This window comes from Schistocerca serialis, chromosome 6, assembly GCF_023864345.2.
Source record: "Schistocerca serialis cubense isolate TAMUIC-IGC-003099 chromosome 6, iqSchSeri2.2, whole genome shotgun sequence".
NCBI classification, from domain to species: domain Eukaryota; kingdom Metazoa; phylum Arthropoda; class Insecta; order Orthoptera; family Acrididae; genus Schistocerca; species Schistocerca serialis.
The window spans coordinates 575154283-575175054 of NC_064643.1; the positions used below are offsets into that span (position 1 = coordinate 575154283).

At 38.1% G+C, this 20772-nt stretch overlaps 1 protein-coding gene across 2 annotated transcripts in view; it reads left to right on the top strand.

Annotated features, from left to right (window-relative positions):
* LOC126484593 (uncharacterized) overlaps positions 1-12409 on the top strand; it is a 56808-nt gene extending 44399 nt beyond the window's left edge. For both annotated transcript variants that reach the window (XM_050108155.1, XM_050108156.1), the window contains 3 exons: positions 885-1120; positions 11197-11340; positions 11666-12409. In XM_050108155.1, the coding sequence (XP_049964112.1) occupies positions 885-1120; positions 11197-11340; positions 11666-11752 (467 nt within the window). In that variant the 3' untranslated portion in view covers positions 11753-12409. The remainder of the gene's footprint in view (positions 1-884; positions 1121-11196; positions 11341-11665) is intronic.
* The last annotated feature ends 8363 nt before the right edge of the window (positions 12410-20772 follow it).

The window sequence follows — 20772 nt, forward strand, 5'->3', positions numbered from 1 at the left end:
AAAAGAATAAAGATTTTAGTTAATATCTGCTTTATGTTCATTATAAATCTCATCAAAAAATCTGAAAATGTGGTGTATATTATTGTTCACTTAGCACACAAGCTGCATTACATGAAATCATCTTTATATTTGTACTTGCAGATACCAACTGGCTTGTGACAGTTACAATAATGTAATTGGTCTAATGTGAAGCTCTCATTTGAGTGTATTTACAACAGGCTATTGTTAATTGAAACAAGCTTCAATAGTAAATCCATAAGGCAGTTTACATAAAATCAAATTTTTAACACAATTTTACTGCACTGTCAGTTGATATGTGTGGGTCTTCTGAAAGTATGCATAATTCATCATTTTGTTAATATAAAGACCTCAGGACATTTAAAAACAGAAATGACATTTGTAGTGACGTTTCTTTGGAATTTTCTATGAGTTGCTACACTTTGAGTCAACAAAATTTTGATTATCAGTGGCATAAATTAGCTCTTTGCTTCTTATGTCAGAATAGATTCGTATTATAAGTGTGCTAACATAATTTCTGCATCCTGTTGATAAAATTAATGAAAGGGACAACACATACTGCAATGAAACATTAGAGATATGTAAGAATTACAAATCCATTCCCTCAGCTGGGACTAACATGGAAATTACCCTCTCCGTGCTGTTGTCCCCCCCCCCTCCTCCCCCTCACCACCTGTTTCCCCCCTTGTTTAAAAGGATCAGTTGTGAAAAGTCTTTTGTGTAAAATATTTATCAGAAATCAATGATGAAGGGAGCAAGTAAACTACAGAATCCAACAGGACAGCTTTCTGCTTGGTCACACAATCAGTAGTCTTACTCTTATTAATAATGTTCCAGTTATTTCATTTTTTATTTATTTTTGGCAGCTCCTCAACCTGGTTGGAGTCTTCCATCTGCTCCAAGTGGTGGTGCTGCAACTTGGGTACCTGCTAGGGCAGGTGAAGTGCCACCAGGGGCTGTTCCCGGTGGATATGACAATGAGCAGTTGTACGTTGGTCGTGCTCGTCATGAGGGTGCATTGATTCCTGGGAAAGTACATCCATCTCATGGAGTCTGCTACGTTGCCTGGGGAGGTCAAGAACATGGCAAAGAGGAATATGAAGTACGTACACATGGTTATACCATGATCAGCCGAAACATTATGACCACTGACCTACTATTGATTTAAACCCATGCAGCTGGTAGCAGCATCACCCAGCAAGGAATAGGAATGACTGCTACACACACACACACACACACACACACACACACACACACACACACACACACACACACACACACACACAGTCTTGGACACATGGTGAAACCAAGATGAAACTATGTCCAGACATTGTGGAGTTGGGCAGCCACCCCTCATTACAGATGTCAGAAGTCTAAGTTGGGCAGTCTGGTAAAACAGGACAGGCACTGAATTGTGGCAGAACTAACATCAGACCTTCATGCTGAGCAGAGAACAAGTGTGTCTGAACACACCATAAACCGAACACTACTAACGATGGGCTTTTGCAGCTGACGACCCATGTATGTGGCAGCGTTAATACCATGGCATTGACAAATATGACTGAAATGGGCACATGAGTCAGCACTGGATGTTGTTGCAGTGGCAGTGTTGCACAGCCTGATGAATCCCAATACCTTCATCATGCTGATGCTAGGGCATGAATTATCTTCCCTGGGGGCAGTTCCTTGACACTGTACCATGGGATGGAGACAGGCTGGTGGTGGCTCCATTATACTCTGAGGAACATTCACATTGGTACCCTTGGGTCCAGTGGAGCTTGTGCAGGGCACCATGATGGCCAAGGAGTATCGTCCAGTGGTTGCAGACCACATACAGTCCTTCATGATGATGGTGTTTCCTGACAGCAGTAGCATTTTTCAGCAAGATAATACACCATGTCGCAAGGCCAGGAATGTGCTGAAAATGTGTTTGAGAAACACAGGGGCGAGTTCGAATTGATGTGCTGGCCTCCCAACTTGCCAGAAACACATCTGGGATGTGACTGAATGTGGTGTCAGAGCTTGTCATCATCCTCTCCAGAATTTATGTGAATTATGTGTGCAGATGTGGTGCCAATTCCCTCTAGAAACCTACTAAGGTCTTATTGATTCCATGCCGTGACATGTAGCCACTGTTATCTGTGTCAAAGGTGGACATACTGAACATTGGGTAGGCAGTCATAATGTGCTGGCTGATCAATGCATGTCCACAAAAGGATTGTGTTAAGTATATATTCAGTTGCATATTCCCCCATTTTGGACTGGGAGATCAGGTTAATGACTGAAGTAACAGAAAGAAATGAGGTGTGAGTGTTGGAGGGAGGAGAGTATAAATTGAAAGAAAAAGTCCCCATCTGCTGAGGTCGGAGGTGGTAGTGTCAGATCTCAGGACAGAAGGTGAAATATACATAGAAAGTAAGATTAAAAGTAGATAAATGGCAGAGGAAACACTTTCCAAAACAAAATGTCAAACTGACACTGGAAGTTGGCCTATTGATACACACATTTGGAGCAGCAGAGTAGGGGGTAATACATTTTTATCAAACCAGCATGGCCACACCTTTAAAGTCAGAAACAGACAAAATACTAATTATTCCAGAACTACAACAAACCCAAGAAAAAAGATTTATAGAATACTTCATTGTAGTTAATTCAAATAGCTACTGTTTATTTTCTAATGATAACTTAATATTTATGTGACCACAAAAAAAGAAAGAAAATTAGAAGGAAAGAGATTTCAGAAATTTCAGTACTTCCAATACAAATTTAAAAGCGGAAAAAATTATTACCTAGCTTTTACAACCATTAGTTCCTTCTCATGGAGGAAAGAGGGATACATTTGGGAATGTTATGGAAGCTAGAAATAGCTGTTTTCTAATTTTAAATGTGTTTATCAATGGTATTGAAGTTTTGCATCCTAAAGATAAATAACACCTAGCAATGCTGCCTTTGTGTAATTTGTTTTCTCAAGTACACTCTTATTTTAATATTGTTTACATCATGACATAGATGTTTATCATGACACAACAGTTGTTAATGTTCCATTGACCTGGAGTCATATTTACAGTAAACATTGCACACTGTCCTGAAGTTAACAGGAATGTTCAGTCCTTGAAGTTAGATATTAAGATACACTCCTAAAAACTATCAAAAGTGTACAGACAAATAGTTTATATTTCAAACAAAATAGAGGAAACTAATAAGCACAGCAAAAACTTAATATATAATCATAACAAGCAAAAAATGTGTTTCACTACTGATTACTCCATGCTGTAAATGGGTCTTAAAATTATACATATAATAAAACATATATAGTCTATAATAAATTGAACACATAGGCATTAGAAATTGAAGATAATAGCAAGTAATTTCAATATTATCTATATTACTAAATGATAAAGCAACCACCTGCTCACTCCAGTATCAGTACAATCTGACATCTGTAGATATTCTATACAACAAATTTGATCATTGTAAATAAGTGTTATAAAATGATATTTCTGTTTACATATGGCTACATATTACCCCAAGAATTATCATATACACCTAATCACATTGAACATTCACATGTTTTGTGACAATGTATTTATTACTTTATGAAAATGTTTAAAATATTCTTGAGTTACTCCATGTTCATGAGGAGTACTATTTCACTTGGGCTCTGTGGAAGGTAGATAATTGTATTCGTTTTCCTTGGAAAATATTTGTGTATTTTTGTTTTTCTGATATGTTCTACATTCTGGAGGATCTCCTCATCATGGATTTATTTGGAATGTAAAGTACATCTAATCTTATCTCCCATTCCAGATGCAGATTGCCTATCTAATGGATTTAATTTTTCAGTTTTTTCGATAATTATTGACTGAACTCAAATTTAAAACAGTCATAATCTACTCATTAATAGGTATAATCTTCTGTTAGTTTTAGCAAAAAAAGTTGTGTATTTAAGATGGAAACTGTATATTAGTTTTGAGGCAGTGTAACTCGTGGTGTGCAAATTATGCAGACTACATCAACCCAATATTTTAGAATGGAAGCACTTAGCAACTTCCAACAAATTTTACACATAATTTAAAACCTTTACAGAACTTTCTCACTGACACCTCATGAAATAATGAAAGGAAAATACGTTTCCTTACTACATTTTTTCTGTTCATGCAAAAACATTTAAGCACAGTGTATGGCATTTGAATTTATTATTTTCTTACCAGGAATTTTATTCACAATACATTTTACAAATATATGGTATCTGGAAAGTAACTAGGTATTGAAAATGGGCAGATAAATTCTACATTTACAATGTTAATTTATTGAAATTAATATCATGCTTACAGTGTTCCTTAAGAATGTGGATGCTTACTTTTAATTCAATGTAGGAATCGCCAGTGGCTGGGTATGGAATCCAGTCATCTGGAGGAAATTGCATGGGATGTTGCTGATAATGTCCTGAATCCATGCTTCCAATTCTTTCAGAGTGCAAGGATTCATCCAGTGCACATCACATTTTGCCCAGCCCCATAAAACAAGCCATATGATGTCAGGTCTGGACATGGTGCAGATCACTCATGAGGTCCACGTCTTCCCAACCAACATCATGAAAACTGTCATCCAGTCATATGTACACTGACATTTGCAAAGTGAGGTGCTTGCTATCTTGCATAAGAATAATGTCTTTGATTTTATCCCATATGCTTGCTCTGCATTCATGGTGTCCTGTAGGATAAATGGCCTGATGACATTTGTGGCAGTCATTCCACACCACACAGCCACTGTTGAGCAAGACTGCATGTTCTCCACCATAACACCAGTGTTCTCTTCCACATAATAATGGCAGTTGTGTTCATTTATAAAACCTCCCACATTGAATAAAGTCTTGTTACTGAGGTTTGAATGGTTCTGAGCACTATGGGACTTAACATCTCTTGTTACTCCAGAGGACATTAATAAACAGTTGAGGCCAATCTTCGTACCACCCTAACATAGATTCCTTATACTCCATTCCGTCATCTGTCTTCTGGTGTCAGCTGTTGAACTTGAGAGGTTTCCACTTTCGATAATTCAGTTCATTATGCAAGATCTGACATATCGCATTCCTTGTGAGTCCACTTTCACGTGCCGCCTGGTGTGTTGATTTTTTTAAGGGCTGTATATAAACATTCCCTGCACAGTTGCCACTGGCTAACCAGCTATTCTTGCATCTTCACTAAGCCTAACGTTCTGTGACAGTTCTGTACTGCCTCTGGGCGAATTGTGGCATTCACTCCATTTGTAGTATGATAGAATGTCATTTTGTCTGCACCAGGATGATGGAATTCTACACTTCATAATGTGTAGCACTCTGTGCTTGCTGTTGGACAGTCAAGTGATCAGCCATCTTTTCAATTGCTGTGCACAGTTCCTCTCACAGCAATCGTATGTGCTGTGTACTGCAGAAAATGTAAAAAGTGCTCACTGAGGGAGGAGGGGAGGGGAAGGAAGAGAGGAAGAGGAGGGAGCAGGGCAGATTGAGCACAAAGAGATTGTGGTGTGAAAGTATGGTCTGGTAGCCAGATGTTTGCAACTGTATCGCTGGCAGTATGGCAATATGACCTTGAAGCCAACTGATGCATGCCCACACCATGACTGCAGAAATCCAAACCTTATTCAGTGACATATATGTACATACAATTTCCATTAGGATCCTTTTTCTGTCTCCCTTTCTTCTTTTTGACCCTTATCTCAGCTTTGGTGACCTTTTGTAGGTCATGGGGTTTTCTTCCCGTGGGTTTTGTGTGGTAGTCTCTCTCTGATCCACAGTCACATACACCTGTCTGTCCAAGGAAAAAGGTACTGATAACCTAGTAGTTTTGTCCCTTTAATCAACCAACCAACCAACCATTATAATCACACCAATATCATAACTTCTACAGCTATTTTATAATATCTACCTACTTTCCATACATTGTTTAGTTCCTACATACACCACTGAATGTACCTGCAAAATTATGCAGTTCAGGAAAGTAGTAGTGTCCACTTTAGTTTTTCTGTTGTAAAATTTTTTAACTGCCTACCGGTTACAATGAAATGGTGATTTCTAAACTAACTAAATAACTTTACATTATAAAATTTGTAATGTAGAGTTACAGCAACTTAAAGCAAATGCCAATAACTATGGGTACTTACCAGATAATTTGTCGAATTTTATGGAAAACTAATGAATATGTTTTTAAAAACACTACTGCATACCATGATAGCTGAAATGCCCACTTGTGGGTGTTAGGGACCAGGTTGACTACCATGGGTTTAGAAGATATGAAGTCATAAACATTGACTTGTGTGAAAAACTGTAACATAGTAACTCATTTGTAAAGTGATCAGACATGTTTTATACACAGAACTTGTATTCTTTAAAGAACTGGGGGTAGGGGTTGCTGTTAGTTCTGTAACTGTAGAAGAAGAGTTAAGAGGTAATGTGGAAGCTACCAGCAAGTGACACAACTCGTAGTTCATGAAAGGATCAAATGAAACTAAAATACAGAAACTAAAGTGTCTTAGCATTAATTATCCAATCTACCCATCTAAACTCCAGTATTCTTTCTTCTGTAGCACCACATTCAAAAGCTTCTCTCCTTATCATGTCTTTATAATTTATTTCCCCCATTTTAGTTCCATATAAGATTACACTAAAGATGAAAACTTTCAGTATCTTCCAAATGCATCAATTTGTTAGATGTTAAAATATTTGTTTCTCAGAAATGCTTTCTTGCTATTGCCAGTCTTTGCCATTTGTACTTAACCATCATTAGTTAATTTGCTGCCCAAATAGCAACACTCGGTGACTGTAGTGCCTCGTTGATGTTCTTTTATTAGTCATTTTGGCTGTTGGGGTTACTGAGATAGTCTTGTAGAGGTCTTTGGTAAGCACAGGGGGTGGTTGTGAAACATGAAGACTCACTCGACATACGTTTCCTGGGTATGGTACCACGTCATATTGTATAAAACTACTGCTGATGAAAAACCAAAGTTTCGGTCACGGTTGCCGTGGCCTCCTCCTAGGTCTACTGGTGTGTTCTAGCTATGCAGTAGACCCAGAAGGCCGCTGCAACTGTAGCCAAAATGTTGGGTTTTCTCCAGCAGTAGTTTTATACAATAATGACATGGTACCATACCCAGAAAACTTTTATGTCGACTGACTCTGGCCGCAGAAGCCTACACAATTAAATGAAGACTCTCATTTATGAAGGAGAGCAGAGCAGAGTCATGATTTAAGCAGTTATGCCTAATGATAAATTTCTATAGTCTGAAAACAGTTAATCATCTCATCAAAGAAAGGTGACAAATGTTTGTCGAGAGATTTTATGAAGACAGATACAGAGCTGAAGTGGAAAAGTGTGAAGATGAGGAGGGGGGGGGGGGGGGGGACCAGGAAAGTTTGACATAGAAGGTGAGCTGTTTTGAGAAATAAAATTACCATTGATTAACAGTCTGGATAAGAAAGACACTGTTATTGAAGATGTGTCAAACAAAATGTTGAAGGGTAAAAATTCTTCTATTTTGCCGTAACTCACTCAACAACTTCTAACATTAAATTTAAGCAGTTCTAGATAGTCTTCAGCAAACTGTTTGGCAGATGACTTCTGAAGTTCTAGAGAGAGTTATCAAATAGACCAAAAAGATATCCCACAAAACATTAATAAATACCTTCTTTGAAAAATGCCTGGAACAGATAGGTGGTCTGTTCAAAAAATTCCATGACTCATAATTTCGCACTCATGGTGTGTTTGAGTGAAATGCGGTTGGCATCCCTGCACATGCCCAAGTTTAGTGTTCAGAGCTTTATCAAGTAGAATGCTATGTCACACAGTTTGTGAATTCAGAGGTGGCAGAGTTAGAGAAGCAATGTGTCTGAATGAATTTTTGCATGAAACCAAAGAAAACCTTTACAGAGATGCAACAAATGATGCAAGAAGCCTATGGCAATGAGTGCTTAAACTGTACTAGGTGTGACGACTGGCTCATGCAGTTTAAAAATGGCCAGACAGAAGTTAAAGATCACTCTCATGTCAGGAACGTCAACAAAACTGTGCATGCAAATTGATGGTTGACTGACTGACAGATTGCAGAAGAATGTAACATCTTAGTTATATCCTGTCATGAAATCCTGACATGGCATCTTGGAATGTATTGTGTTGCCGCCAAGTTAGCCCACGGCTCATGGGTGTACAGTTACGATGTTGAGACGAAGATTCAATCTTCACGGTGGATCATGAAAGGTTCTCAAAGACCAGAGAAAGCTTATCAGGTCAGGTCAAATCTCAAAACCAGACTGATAGTTTTCTTTGATTTTGAAAGATTAATTCATCATGAACTCGCGCCACAGGGATAAACTGCTACTTGATGGTACTATCGTGTTGCAACACCCATGAGAAAATGTGAGAAGCAAACGGCCTGGTATGTGGTGATACAATTCATGGTTCTTGCATCTCAGTAATGCACCTGCACGTTCATCCCTGCTGGTGTGTGACTATTGTACAAAAAACAAAATCACTGTGCTGCCTTATCCTTGGTACTCTCCAGACCTGGCCCTTGTGGACTTTTTTTTCCCCCAAAGTTGAAAACCCCATTGAAAGTATAGAGATTTGCAACTTAAGATGAGATAAAACAAAATTTACAAATGGTGCTTCATGTGATCCAGTAAGTGGCATATAAAGACTGTTACCAGAAGTGGAAATGGCATTGGGAGTGGTGTATGAATTGTTTAGGAGAATATTTCAAAGGGTACCATGCATAATAAATAAAAGGTAAGCTTAGAAAAATTTTGTGGACAAAGTTCTGGAATTTTTCGAAAAGACCTCACACTTAGGAACCCCTCATGATGGAAATGTAGTGTGTCTAATGGCAACAAATAGATTTGACATGTTTGAGGATGTCCACATTGAAACTGGTATAAGTGACCTTGACACGGTTTTGTCAACAATGATTAGCAAAGGATAAAGGACAACTACAGCATGCAGAAATATGTTTAAGTTCAGTAAACTAGGTAAAAAATCAAGTAACTTGAAACTTTTAGCACAGGACTGGGGCATGTACAGGAACTATGGTTGAAGTTTAAAAGAGTAGTTGACCATGCACAGGATAGATATGTACCCAGTAGAACAGTTCATAAAGGGAGGGAACCTCCATGGTATACAGTCAGTGTAGAGAAACTTCTAAAGAAACAGAGATTACTGCATAGTATGTGTAAAACAAAGTGTAGGGCTATAGATAAAGATCTTGAATGAAATTCATTTGGCTGTCAAGAGAGCACTGTGCAATGCCTTCACTTACTACTGTAGCAGAATATTGTCAAATGGTATTTTACAAAACCCAAAGAAATTCTGGTCATATGCAAAGGCTGTTAGTGGCACAAAAGTCAATGTACAGTCCCTAGCGAATGAGACATGAATGGAAATTGAGGGCAGCAAAGTAAAAGCTCAAATGCTCAACACCATTTTCAAATGTTGGTTTGCAAAGTAAAACCGAAGAGAACTGCCCTGATTCAATCCTCATACCACTGAAATGATGAATGAAATAGTTATTAGTGTCAGTGGTGCTGAAAAACAACTCAAATAATTAAAAATGAACAATGCTCCGTGGTCCGATGGAATCCCAGTCGGATTCTATAGAGAAATGTGCAGCTGAGTTAGCCACTCTGTTCACTATAATCTATCATAGATCCCTCAAACAAAAAACTGAGCTCAGTTCATGGGGAAAAGCACAGGTCACACCTGCCTACAAGAAGGGTAGTAGAAGTGACCAAGAAAACTACTGTCCAGTATTCTTGACATCACCTGTAAACGTCAATAGAATATATTCTGAGCACAAACATAATGAGGTATCTTGAACAGAGCAGCCTCCTTAATGACAACCAGCATGGATTCCAATAACATCATTCGTATGAAACCCAATTTGCACTTTTCTCATGTTATGTAGTGAAAGCTTTGGATCAAGTCAGTTGGGTAGATGCAGAGTTTCTTGAGCTCCAAAAAGCGTTTCACTCGGTACCAACCTATGCTTAGTGTCAAAAGTATGACCATATAGATATTAAGTGAAATTTTCAACTGGATTGAGAACTTTTTGGTAGGGAGGATGCAGAATGTTCTCTTGGATGGAGAGTCATCAATAGATGTTGAAGTAACTTTTGGGGTGCCTCAGAGACCTTTGCTATCCATGTTATATATTCATGGCCTTGCAGACCATGTTAATAGTAACCTCAGTCTTTATACAGATGATATAGTTATCTATAATGAAGTACTGTGTGAAAGAAGCTGCAAAAATATTCAGTCACATCTTGATAAGATGTCAAAGTGGTGCAAAGATTGGCAACTTGCTTTAAAATGTAAAATTGTGCACTTCACTAAACTAATACATGTAGTATCCTATGACTATAATATCAATGATTCACTGTTGAAATCGTCCAACTCGTACAAGTATCTAGGTATAACACTTTGTAGGGATATGAAATGGAATGATGGCATAGGTTCAGTCGTGGGTAAAGCAGGTAGTAGGCTGCAGTTTATTGGTAGAATACTGGAGAAGTGCAATCAGTCTACAAAGGAGATTGCTTACAAATCAATTCTGTGACTGGTTCTTCAATATTACTCTTGTCTGGGACCTGTACCAAATAGGACTATCACGGGATATTGAATGTATACAGAGAAGGGCAGCGTGAGTGATCACATGTTTCTTTTATCCATGGGAATGTGTCACAGAGATCCTGAAGGAACCAAACTGGAAGACACTTGAAGATAGACATAAACTATTCTGAAAAAGTCTGTTAACAAAGTTTCAAAAACTGGCTTTAAATGATGACTAGGAATATACAACAATCATGGGATGGGAAGAAACCCTAACAATGGTATAATGGTACGTACCCTCTGCCAGGCATCTCACAGTGCTTTGTAGAGTGTATATGTAGATACACCATTTCTCCGCTACAATAAGGACAATTAATTGCAAAGTCTCACATTATTATGTTGTAGTCTCATTTTTATACAAAAAATTCTGTTAAACAATGAAATTTAAAGCCTAATGTAACATGGTGATTAAGAATCCATACTGCATTTGCTCTGAAGGAAGACAAAAAGAAGTAAAAGATATAATCACATTTTTTGTAACTTATCCTCATTGCATTAACGTGATCTGAACCTTGTTGTGCAGGTACTGTGTGGGTGTGAGGCTGCGTGGGTGCCAGCTGCCCAGGGCCAAGTTCCTGAGGGTGCCTTGCCTTCTGGAGAAACTGAAGATGGTGAGCCACTCTTTACAGGGAGAGCACAACATGAAGGAGCTATGTGTGTTGGAAAGGTATGTTGGAAGTGGCAATGAAAAAGTCTTAAGTTTGCAATCTGAAGTTGTAAACACAAACGTGTGTTTACAATTGTCAGTGTTTATCTTTAATTAGCATGCACAGTACAGTTAGAAATTTATTGTTATCAAACTGTAAAAAATGTGAAGCTTGTTTTCAAACAAAATAAATATAAAATTAAATTCTGTACTGGTTGAATCATCAGAAAAACAAAAATTCATGGGGCTTATACCTTTACATAAAATGCGTATCAGTTTGAAAAGTGGTAGTGTTCCTAAAGTACTGATACATTTGTTAACTGCTTTAAATGTTTGTGTGTTGCAGGTCCAAGGAAGTCATACAGTCTGTTACATTCCGTATGGAGGTCAGGAGATAGCATACCCAGAATATGAAGTTCTCGTTGCCAAGTGAAACACTTCCTTTTGACAGCATCTTTATAGTGCCACAGTTGTGCCTTTTGCCATAGGCTGCATTTAAAATGTTAAATGGAATACTATAATGCTTAACATGTGTATTGACATAAATTTGTGCCTCTGGTGCTTCTACAGCACACTGCAGATATTATTATTTAAATTATGACTGGTTAAAATGTATGCTAAATAAAGGCATTATGCTGTCAAGATTGATTGAAATTAATTATAAATATTTGTTGTCCAATTCTTTTTATATTAGGGTAGTTTGATAGAGAAAAGCTATAAGTTATATTTCAGAAATGATGACCTATTGTCTACTTCAAAACAGAAACATGAACTTTTAGACTGTCTATGTAGTAAAGGAACCACAGATGTAACCTTAATTCTATTTTCTTAAAGTAACAATGTGCTGTACATAGCAAACATATGCATTACAGTTGTCAAATTGGTTATTGGACTCTTAAACAGCTGTTCACTTGATGTCAAGGATGCTAACAAATTATGCTAATGAATTGCTTCTATTTTGATAGATCCTTCTACATTTGTATTATAATGAGCACAATAGCAATAATTATGTTTAGCAAAGATCTGGAGAAAGTGGAGCAGCTATCATTGTGTAAGCTATATAGTTCAATAAAATTGTACTATCTTTAAATGATACTGTGTTATTTGGCTAAATTATCTTTACAAACAAAATCATACCTCAGAATGGATAGTGTCAGATTTAAAATATGGGTACCCACTAAACTCTAATATGATCAATTTTTTGTTTTGTTCTGAAATATAACATGTGTGTGCGGCTGGCAAAATTACTCCTATAGCTCGCGTCATGTTGGAAGGTGGGCCTGTTTTCAGCAGTTCTGCACAGCCCCACCATCAACTGCTAATAGTAAGATTAATTCTATTTCTGCACGGCTAGCCGTGAGTTACAAACTGGAGTGCGAGTATCTCTCTCCCACGTGCTGTGATGTTGCTGCATTTTGCGACAATGCAGTCTCTTTCACAGAATGACCGAATTATTCACTCAGATGTTGATGTTAATTTCTTGTAGCAGTATAGATGTGAATGTATATCTGTAAACGTTTTACAGTGATTTTTAAATGAAAATGTCATGTGACGGCAATAAACATGAAGTTCCTCACAATTAAACTTTAATTAAGTTGCGTGCCTATGGAGTATCGTCTTAGTCGTGTGACTGGTTTCATGATTTCCTGTCAGAAAGGTCACTGTAAGTGGTAATTGATGGAAAATCGAGTAAGGGAGAAGTGATATCTGGCATTTGCAAGGATGCGTTGCAGCTGCTCCTCTGTTTCTGATCTAGTAAAGGATTTAAGAGACAATCTGAGCACCCCTCTTAGACTGTTTGCAAATGATGCTGTGGTTTACAATCTTATAAAGTCATCAGAGATTAAAACACATTAGAAAACAACTTAGACAAGTTATCTATGTGGTGAGAAAAGTGGCAACTGACTCTAAACAATGAAAAGTCTAAAGTCATCCACATGATTAGTAAAAGAAATCCACTAAATTCGGTTTACAGGACAAAATACACAATTATAAAGGCTGTAAATTCAACAAAACACAATTACGAATAACTTAAAATGCAATTATCATATGGATAATGTTGCATGGAAAGCAAACCAAAGACTGCCATTTATTGGTAGAACACTTAGAAAATGTAACAGGTTTACTAAAGAGACTATTTACACTACGATTTTCCGTCCTCGTCTGGAGTATTGATGTCAATTGTGGGATGCACGGCAGATAGAACTGATCGAAAAAGTTCAAAGAAGGGCAGCTTGTTTTGTATTTTCATGAAACAGGGAAGATACTTCCTGGGATATGATATGCGAATTGGGGTGGCAACTGAGGAAAAAGTGTTTTTCATTGTGGCAGGATTTTCCCATGAAATTTCAGTCGCCAACTTTCTCCTCAGATTGTGAAAATACCGTTTGTATTTGCTGCGCACTGTTCGACAGGGAAACGGTAGAGAAATAGCTTGAATGTGGTTCTATGAACGCTCTGCTAGGCACTTAATTGTGAATTGCAGAGTAATCATGTAGATGTACATGCTTCACAAGCAGTCAAGGACGTTAATGTCCCATATTAATAATTTCTTAAAATGTGAATCTGAAAGTGACACTTCTATTTTTGACACTTTGAAGAATCAAGAACAAACTGCTTGAGCATGTGTTGGCAAGAGAACTGTTCAGAGAATAGTAAACAAAAGCATCGGAGTTGTAGAAACCTTAGGAAAATTTGTTTTTGTGTCACCTGAAAATCATCGAAATTGCAGGATATCTGTAACAAAAATAGATGTTTTTGACAACAATGTTTTAAAGTGCTCTGTGTCTGAAATTTTTATAAGTGAATACTCAACATCACAAAAACTTGCTACAGTTATGCCTGAGCAAATTGGCTTCAAAGGTAGTGCTTCATCAGTGTAAAGAATTTTAAAATACATTGGTTTTAAACATGTTAAGTAGAGTTTTTAATTAAAACAAGTTACATAGAAGCAGTACAAAGCACGTCTGTTATAAAGATGCATGATACAAGAAAGGAGGTAGTTCTACAGTGCATTGCCTTGATGAAACGTGGATCAATCAGAATCATTCCATGAATACCTGCTGGAAAATGAGGGATGTTACTGGCAGTTTCAAAGTTCCCTTAGGAAAAGGTTCTCGGATATTTATTCTGGATGTTGGCTTTTCTTCTGATTTGGTTCCTGAGAGTAAACTTGTATTTAGGTGTATGAAAAACAGCAGTGACTACCATTCAGAAATAAATACTGTCACTTTCAAGAAGCAATTCACTGAAAAATTCTTGCCATACCTAGCTTTGAAGTCGGTCATTGTAATTACTGTGCCAGTTATCGTTCAGCTGTTACAGAGAAATGACAAAGTACGAGCACCAGGGAAGGGAATACTGTGCTCTGGCTGAAAAATAAAAAAAAAATCCGGACAATATTAGCCAGACTCATGCTGAACATAGAAGCATACTCGTCACTTTATAAAGCAGTTACTTTATAAAGCAGCTCGTTACTTTATAAAAGTCGCATGACAGAATGTACAAATTTGACTTTCTTGCATGTGAATGTGGTCACACGGTTTTGCATTTACCCACATATTACTGTCAATATAATCCAACAATCCGCATCTTGTAGTCTTGCAGTAGCGTTCTCGCTTCACGAGCGTTGGGTCCTGGGTTCGATTCCCGGTGGGGTCATGAATTTTCACCTGCCTCGAGATGACTGGGTGGTGCTATCATCATCATCATCATCATCATCATCATCGTCATCATCATCATCCATCCCAAATATGGCCAGAGGAAGGCAATGGCAAACCACCTCCATTCGGACCTTGTCTACTACAGCAGTGTGGGTCTCCCACATCATTCCCCAACACTCTGTCAAGAAGCATGGGACTTCATTTCCATTTCCATAATCCAATAGAATTAATTTGCACACAGGTTACAAGCTATGTGAATAATAATAATAAAAAAACTTTCAAGATAATAGACACTGAAAGGCTTGTGCACGAAACAGACAGCATCCCCCATCAGCGTGGGTACACTGTGTGTGTCATGCTGAAAAGTTTCAAAAATAAGACTTTCACAGGGAGGTGAAGACAGATAAAAGCCTTGAATGTATCATCCTAAATTTATAATCAGATGGTTCTGACATGGACTCAGATAGCAGATAGTATTAAGATGTAGACTCTGAAACAAAGTAAAATAATGACCTTTATTAGTTTTAAGGAATCATTTTTAAAAACATTTTTGTCAACATATCAATTGCATACAAAGTACATGAGAACTTCCTAGCTTTTATTGATAAGAATTATGTAGCCTGTGAAGTATTCAGACTGTAATTTTCAACACATTGCCTATGGAGAAGTTAAGCTTTTCCCAGCCTGTTGTATTACTTGCAAGAATGCAGCTGGATAAATTTATCAAAAAGTCCAGTATTTTGACATGTAAACCCCTGTCATTTTCATGGCATGATTTGGAAAATGACTTAAAATGGAAGGGAGGGTTACCTGTTGAAATATCGATGGTTTTAGACTTTATCAGTCAGCATTCTGTTGAGTTATTCACAGAAGATGGTTAATTATTAGCTTGTTCAATGGATCATAAATGTGTTCTCCCACTGTAATGTCGAACAAGTTATTTTAAACTCATAATGACTGTTGACACCGAAAAATATAATAACATACTGACAATTTTTACAACAGTCTTTCGCACTAGTGTTTGCTACCAGTAATTCTTTTTTATACATAGTGATTTATATTGATCAGCAGTGATCTTGTCATTAGACAATTGTGGTTTTGAGAAAAATTGTTCTTGATGCCTTCACACAGCTGTATCAGCTATTCTTGCCTTCCAAAGTCACACAGACAATTGCTGTAGAGCAGTGGCCACAACGGCAAGACTCACAAGTAAGATTTCTCTTATATAGACAAATGATCGAAATCGGTTTTAAAATGTATTATTCCCTCATAGATTTGGACGTATAATACGATGTACTGAAGGCAAATGAACATGACTGTTGTCTGCAGCAACACAGTTTGGCAACACGGACCTCATTTGCCTGCTCTCTGTTGCCACACATGTGCAAGCCTCATTCCCCCCACGCCTCCCTATCACTCCGTCTGTATGCACAGAAGCGGCATCTTACGTGAAGCAGGCTATAATTGTAGCACACTAGTACTGCACTAAAACTAATGTAAGGCCCTATAGTCGTAGCCAGTTATAAGAAAATTATATAAATAATGACCACCTTATTGACATACCACTTATTTTAATGTGGTTTTCATTCCCCAAGGTGGAGATATACATAATAAGTTGGATGTAATGCTATAAGGATAGCATATGCCTATACACAGTAAAAATTCCAGTATACAAGGTGGAATCCAAAATTTTCGGGACTGGTGCTGCCATCTAGAAAGTAGAAGTAGTAGATCTTTGCATCGCTAGGTGGTGAGAGCTGCATATGTGATGAGTCAGTGTAAGGAGCAGCATTCATCTGGGAGGACGTGTTGCATGTCCACAGTGATTTCCGTAATACTCGTGTGTTCGGTGTGGGGTAATTTTACGATGGTTGAAGTGTGCACGGACCTTGGTTACACCGCATCTGATGATATAACCTTCTTGTCATGGGTTATCACTGGTGACGAGAACTGGGTTTACGGTTATGACCCAGATACAAAGCGAGAATCGTCCCAGTGGAAGAGTCCGGGCTCTGCAAGACCAAAAAAAGTGAGCCAGGTGAAGAGCATGATCATTGTTTTCTTTAATACCAAGGGAATTGTGCACAAAGAATTTGTCCCACCCAACCAAACAGTGAATTCCGCGTACTACTGTGATGTTTTGTGACGGCTCCATGAAAAAGTGCGGTGACGATGGCCCAAACTTTGGCGTCAAGGGAACTGCCTGCTGCATCATGACAACGCACCCTGTCACACGTCCTTGCTCACCAGGACATTTCTGGCAAAAAACAACATGGTGTTTGTACCCCGCCCACCGGTACTCACCAGATTTGGCACCTTGCAACTTCGCGCTATTCCCAAAATGAAACTCAAGTTGAAAGGCCATCGGTTCAACACTCTAGAGAGGATTCAAGAAGCATCACTGGTGGTGATAAACACCCTCAAAGAACAGGACTTCCAGAAAATGTTTAAACAGTGGCAGAAGCACTGAGACCGGTATGTACAGGTGGATGGGAACTACTTCGTGTGTGATGGTGACCATTAGCCCAAAGGTAAGGTTTTCAACAGATGGCAGCACCAGTCCCGAAAATTTTGGATAGCATCTTGTAACTCATACTTGAAGCAATAATAATAAATTTTTCATTCTGCAATTTCCATCACTATGATATTAGTTTAAGTAAAGTTATTTTTATCTCACAGTCTAGAGACAGCTTCACACTAGATCAAAAACACAATACTATACATTTTTGTATTCAGACAAAATCTCAACAACATGATCAAAATGGTACTAAAATTTGTTCTTTGTCAGGGACTAATGGCAAAATGGCCTGTAATCAAAACTGAAAAAGTATGAAAGCAGTGGACTATTTAGTGAACAACTCTTATGAAGTAAAAGAAGAAATCAGCTCACTAAAATTTCCACATGAAGTTAAACTCATTCTGAAAATGAGACAAATGACAAATCCTAGGTGAAAATGTGATAACCTTAAATTATGCTGAAGTGTTCAGAGATGCAACTCTGCACAGTGTTCCCACATGGCTTGATAATAAAGGCTTGTAAATACTACAGGAAACTTTTCCTAATCTCAGCCCAACCTAAAGCAAGAACTACAAAGGAAATTAATAGTATTTGGTGACAGCCACAGTTGTGGCAATTCTTCCCACATAGCTGAAACATCTAATGTACATGGAGCAGCATTAATCAAACCTGGTATGTCATTTGCAGACATTAACAAACTTAAAAAACTATCAGAACAAGAAAGCGGTGTTCCTTCAATTTCATTGTGCTGATCAGAGGCTTCAATGTTTATACAAATAAAACAGCAATAGCCACTCAGAAACTGAAGAAATGTTTAGGTCTGTTGACACATACCAACATCTTAGCTTTCAACATTCCACATTTCTGTGATTTGTCATGGTGATCCTGTGTTAACCAGGATACAACTGCAGCAAATCAACACTCTGAAAATTTATATCAACACTTCAGAAGCATTAATATGATAAATGTAAATGGAATTTGACACAGATTTCACACTTGTCATGGTTTACATTTAAATGGACTGGGTGAGTATCTAGTAACCAAGAATGTGCTTTGTAGAATAGTAAACAAGCTTCATGTACTAAATACACAGGAAACAATGAATGTTAGGATGGAATCAACAATCTCACCACAATTCCTTTTTAGTTTAAGTATGGAGACTGACTGTGTTGACAAAATACAAAATGAACTATACTGAGACAGAACAAACTCCCCACCCCTCCCCCATCTTGTAACAACTCTATGGTATTTTTGGATGTCAGTATCAGCTCTTTAAAAAATAAGTTAGATTATCTTAGTATTCTACTATAAAAAAGCAGATATTCTTTTCTATATATTAATGACCTTTGGCTAAATGAGAATCAGCTATATTTGTATGAGCTATCAGGTTATTGTTTCTTATAAAGTATTTGTACAAGTCTGAACAACTATGGAAGTATTTCAATATTTACTGAAGAGCCTAAGAAACTGGTACACCTGCCTACTATTGTGTAGGGCCCCCGCGAGCATGCAGAAGTGCTGCAACACAGCGTGGTGTGAACTTGACTAATGCCTAAAGTAGTGCTGGAAGAAAATGACACCATGAATCCTGCAGGGCTGTCCATAAATCCGTAAGAGTATGAAGGGGTGGAGATCTCTTCTGAACAGCACACTGCAAGACATCCCAGATATGCTCAATAATGTTCATGGCTGGGGAGTTTGGTGGCCTGCAGAAGTGTTCCTGGAGCCACTCTGTAGCAAATTCTGTACCTGTGGGGTGTTGCATTGTACTGCTAGAATTTCCCACATCCATCAGAATGCACAATGGATATGAATGGATGCAGGTGATCAGAATGGATGCTTACATGCATGTCATCTGTCAGAGTCATATCTAGACATATCAGGAGTCTCATATCACTCCAACTGCACAATCTCACACTGTTACAGAGCCCCACCAGCTTGAACAGTCCCCAGCTGACATGAAGGGCCCATGAATTCATGAGGTTGTCTCCATACCCGTACACGTCCATCTGCTTGATACAATTTGAAACGAGACTCATCTGATCGTGCAACATGTTTGCTGTCATCAACAGTCGAGTGTCAGTGTTGACGAGCAAAAGCGAGGTGTAAAGCTTTTTTTCATGCAGTCAAGGGTACACGAGTGGGCCATCAGCTTCAAAAACCCTTACGGATGATGTTTCGTTGAATGGTTCACATGCTGACATGTTGATGGCCGAGCACTGAAATCTGCACCAATTTGCGGAAGGGTTGCACTTCTGTCATGTTGAATGATTCTCTTCAGTTTTCATTGCTCCCATTCTTGCAGGACCTTTTCCCAGATGCAGCGATGTCAGAGATTTAATGTTTTACTAGATTCCTGATATTCATGGTACACTCATGAAATGGTCATACGGGAAAATCGCCACTTTATCAGTACCTCGGAGATGCTGTGTCCCATCGCTTATGCACTGACTATAACACCACGTTCAAATCACTTAAATTTTGATAACCTGCCATTGTTGCAGCACTAAACAATCAACGACTGTACCAGACACTTGTTGTCTTATAAAGGCTTTGCCAACCACAGCACTGTATTCTGCCTGTTTATATAAGTCTTTATTTGAATATGCATGCCTATAGCAGTTTCTTTGGCTCTTCAGTGTGTGTCAGCAATGATTTTTTGGAAATATGCATTAATCTTGAGAACAGTAATTTCTGCATTGAAAGTGTATTTGAGGAAGCTGCTATATTACTGCCTGGTCCCTAACTAATTGTAATGTCTGTATAGCGTACTCCTGACAGCAATATTTGTGTCTTCGCAGACATACTAGGTAGAACAATCTCCCACTTGGGGGGGGGGGGGGGGGGGGGGGGAACAATCAACATAAAAGTGTAATCTTTGGGGATGTTAACATTGACATTAGGGTTACAACAACAAAGCACTTATACTTGCTCAATGTACTCAGGTCATACAATATGTTTTATGCAAATAACAGTCCAACAAGACACCTATCATTTCTGAACAATGCTATAATAAAAATAGAAAGAAATTTGTATGAAATAGGGTGTATGTATCTGAAATGAAATAGGACACAGAAGTTAATAGCAAACATGCATCTTCATTTCTTGGTGATCTCCGATGCTGTGGTGGCTGTAAAAGAACTTGCAAGTGTCTACTCCACCATAATTTGCTGCAACTTTCAGAGTTCTTGACAGTGCAGCTAATGATTTGGTGGCACCAAGAGAAATTTCAAAAAGTTCAGGTTGACATGACGTTTCTCTTTCAAAATTACA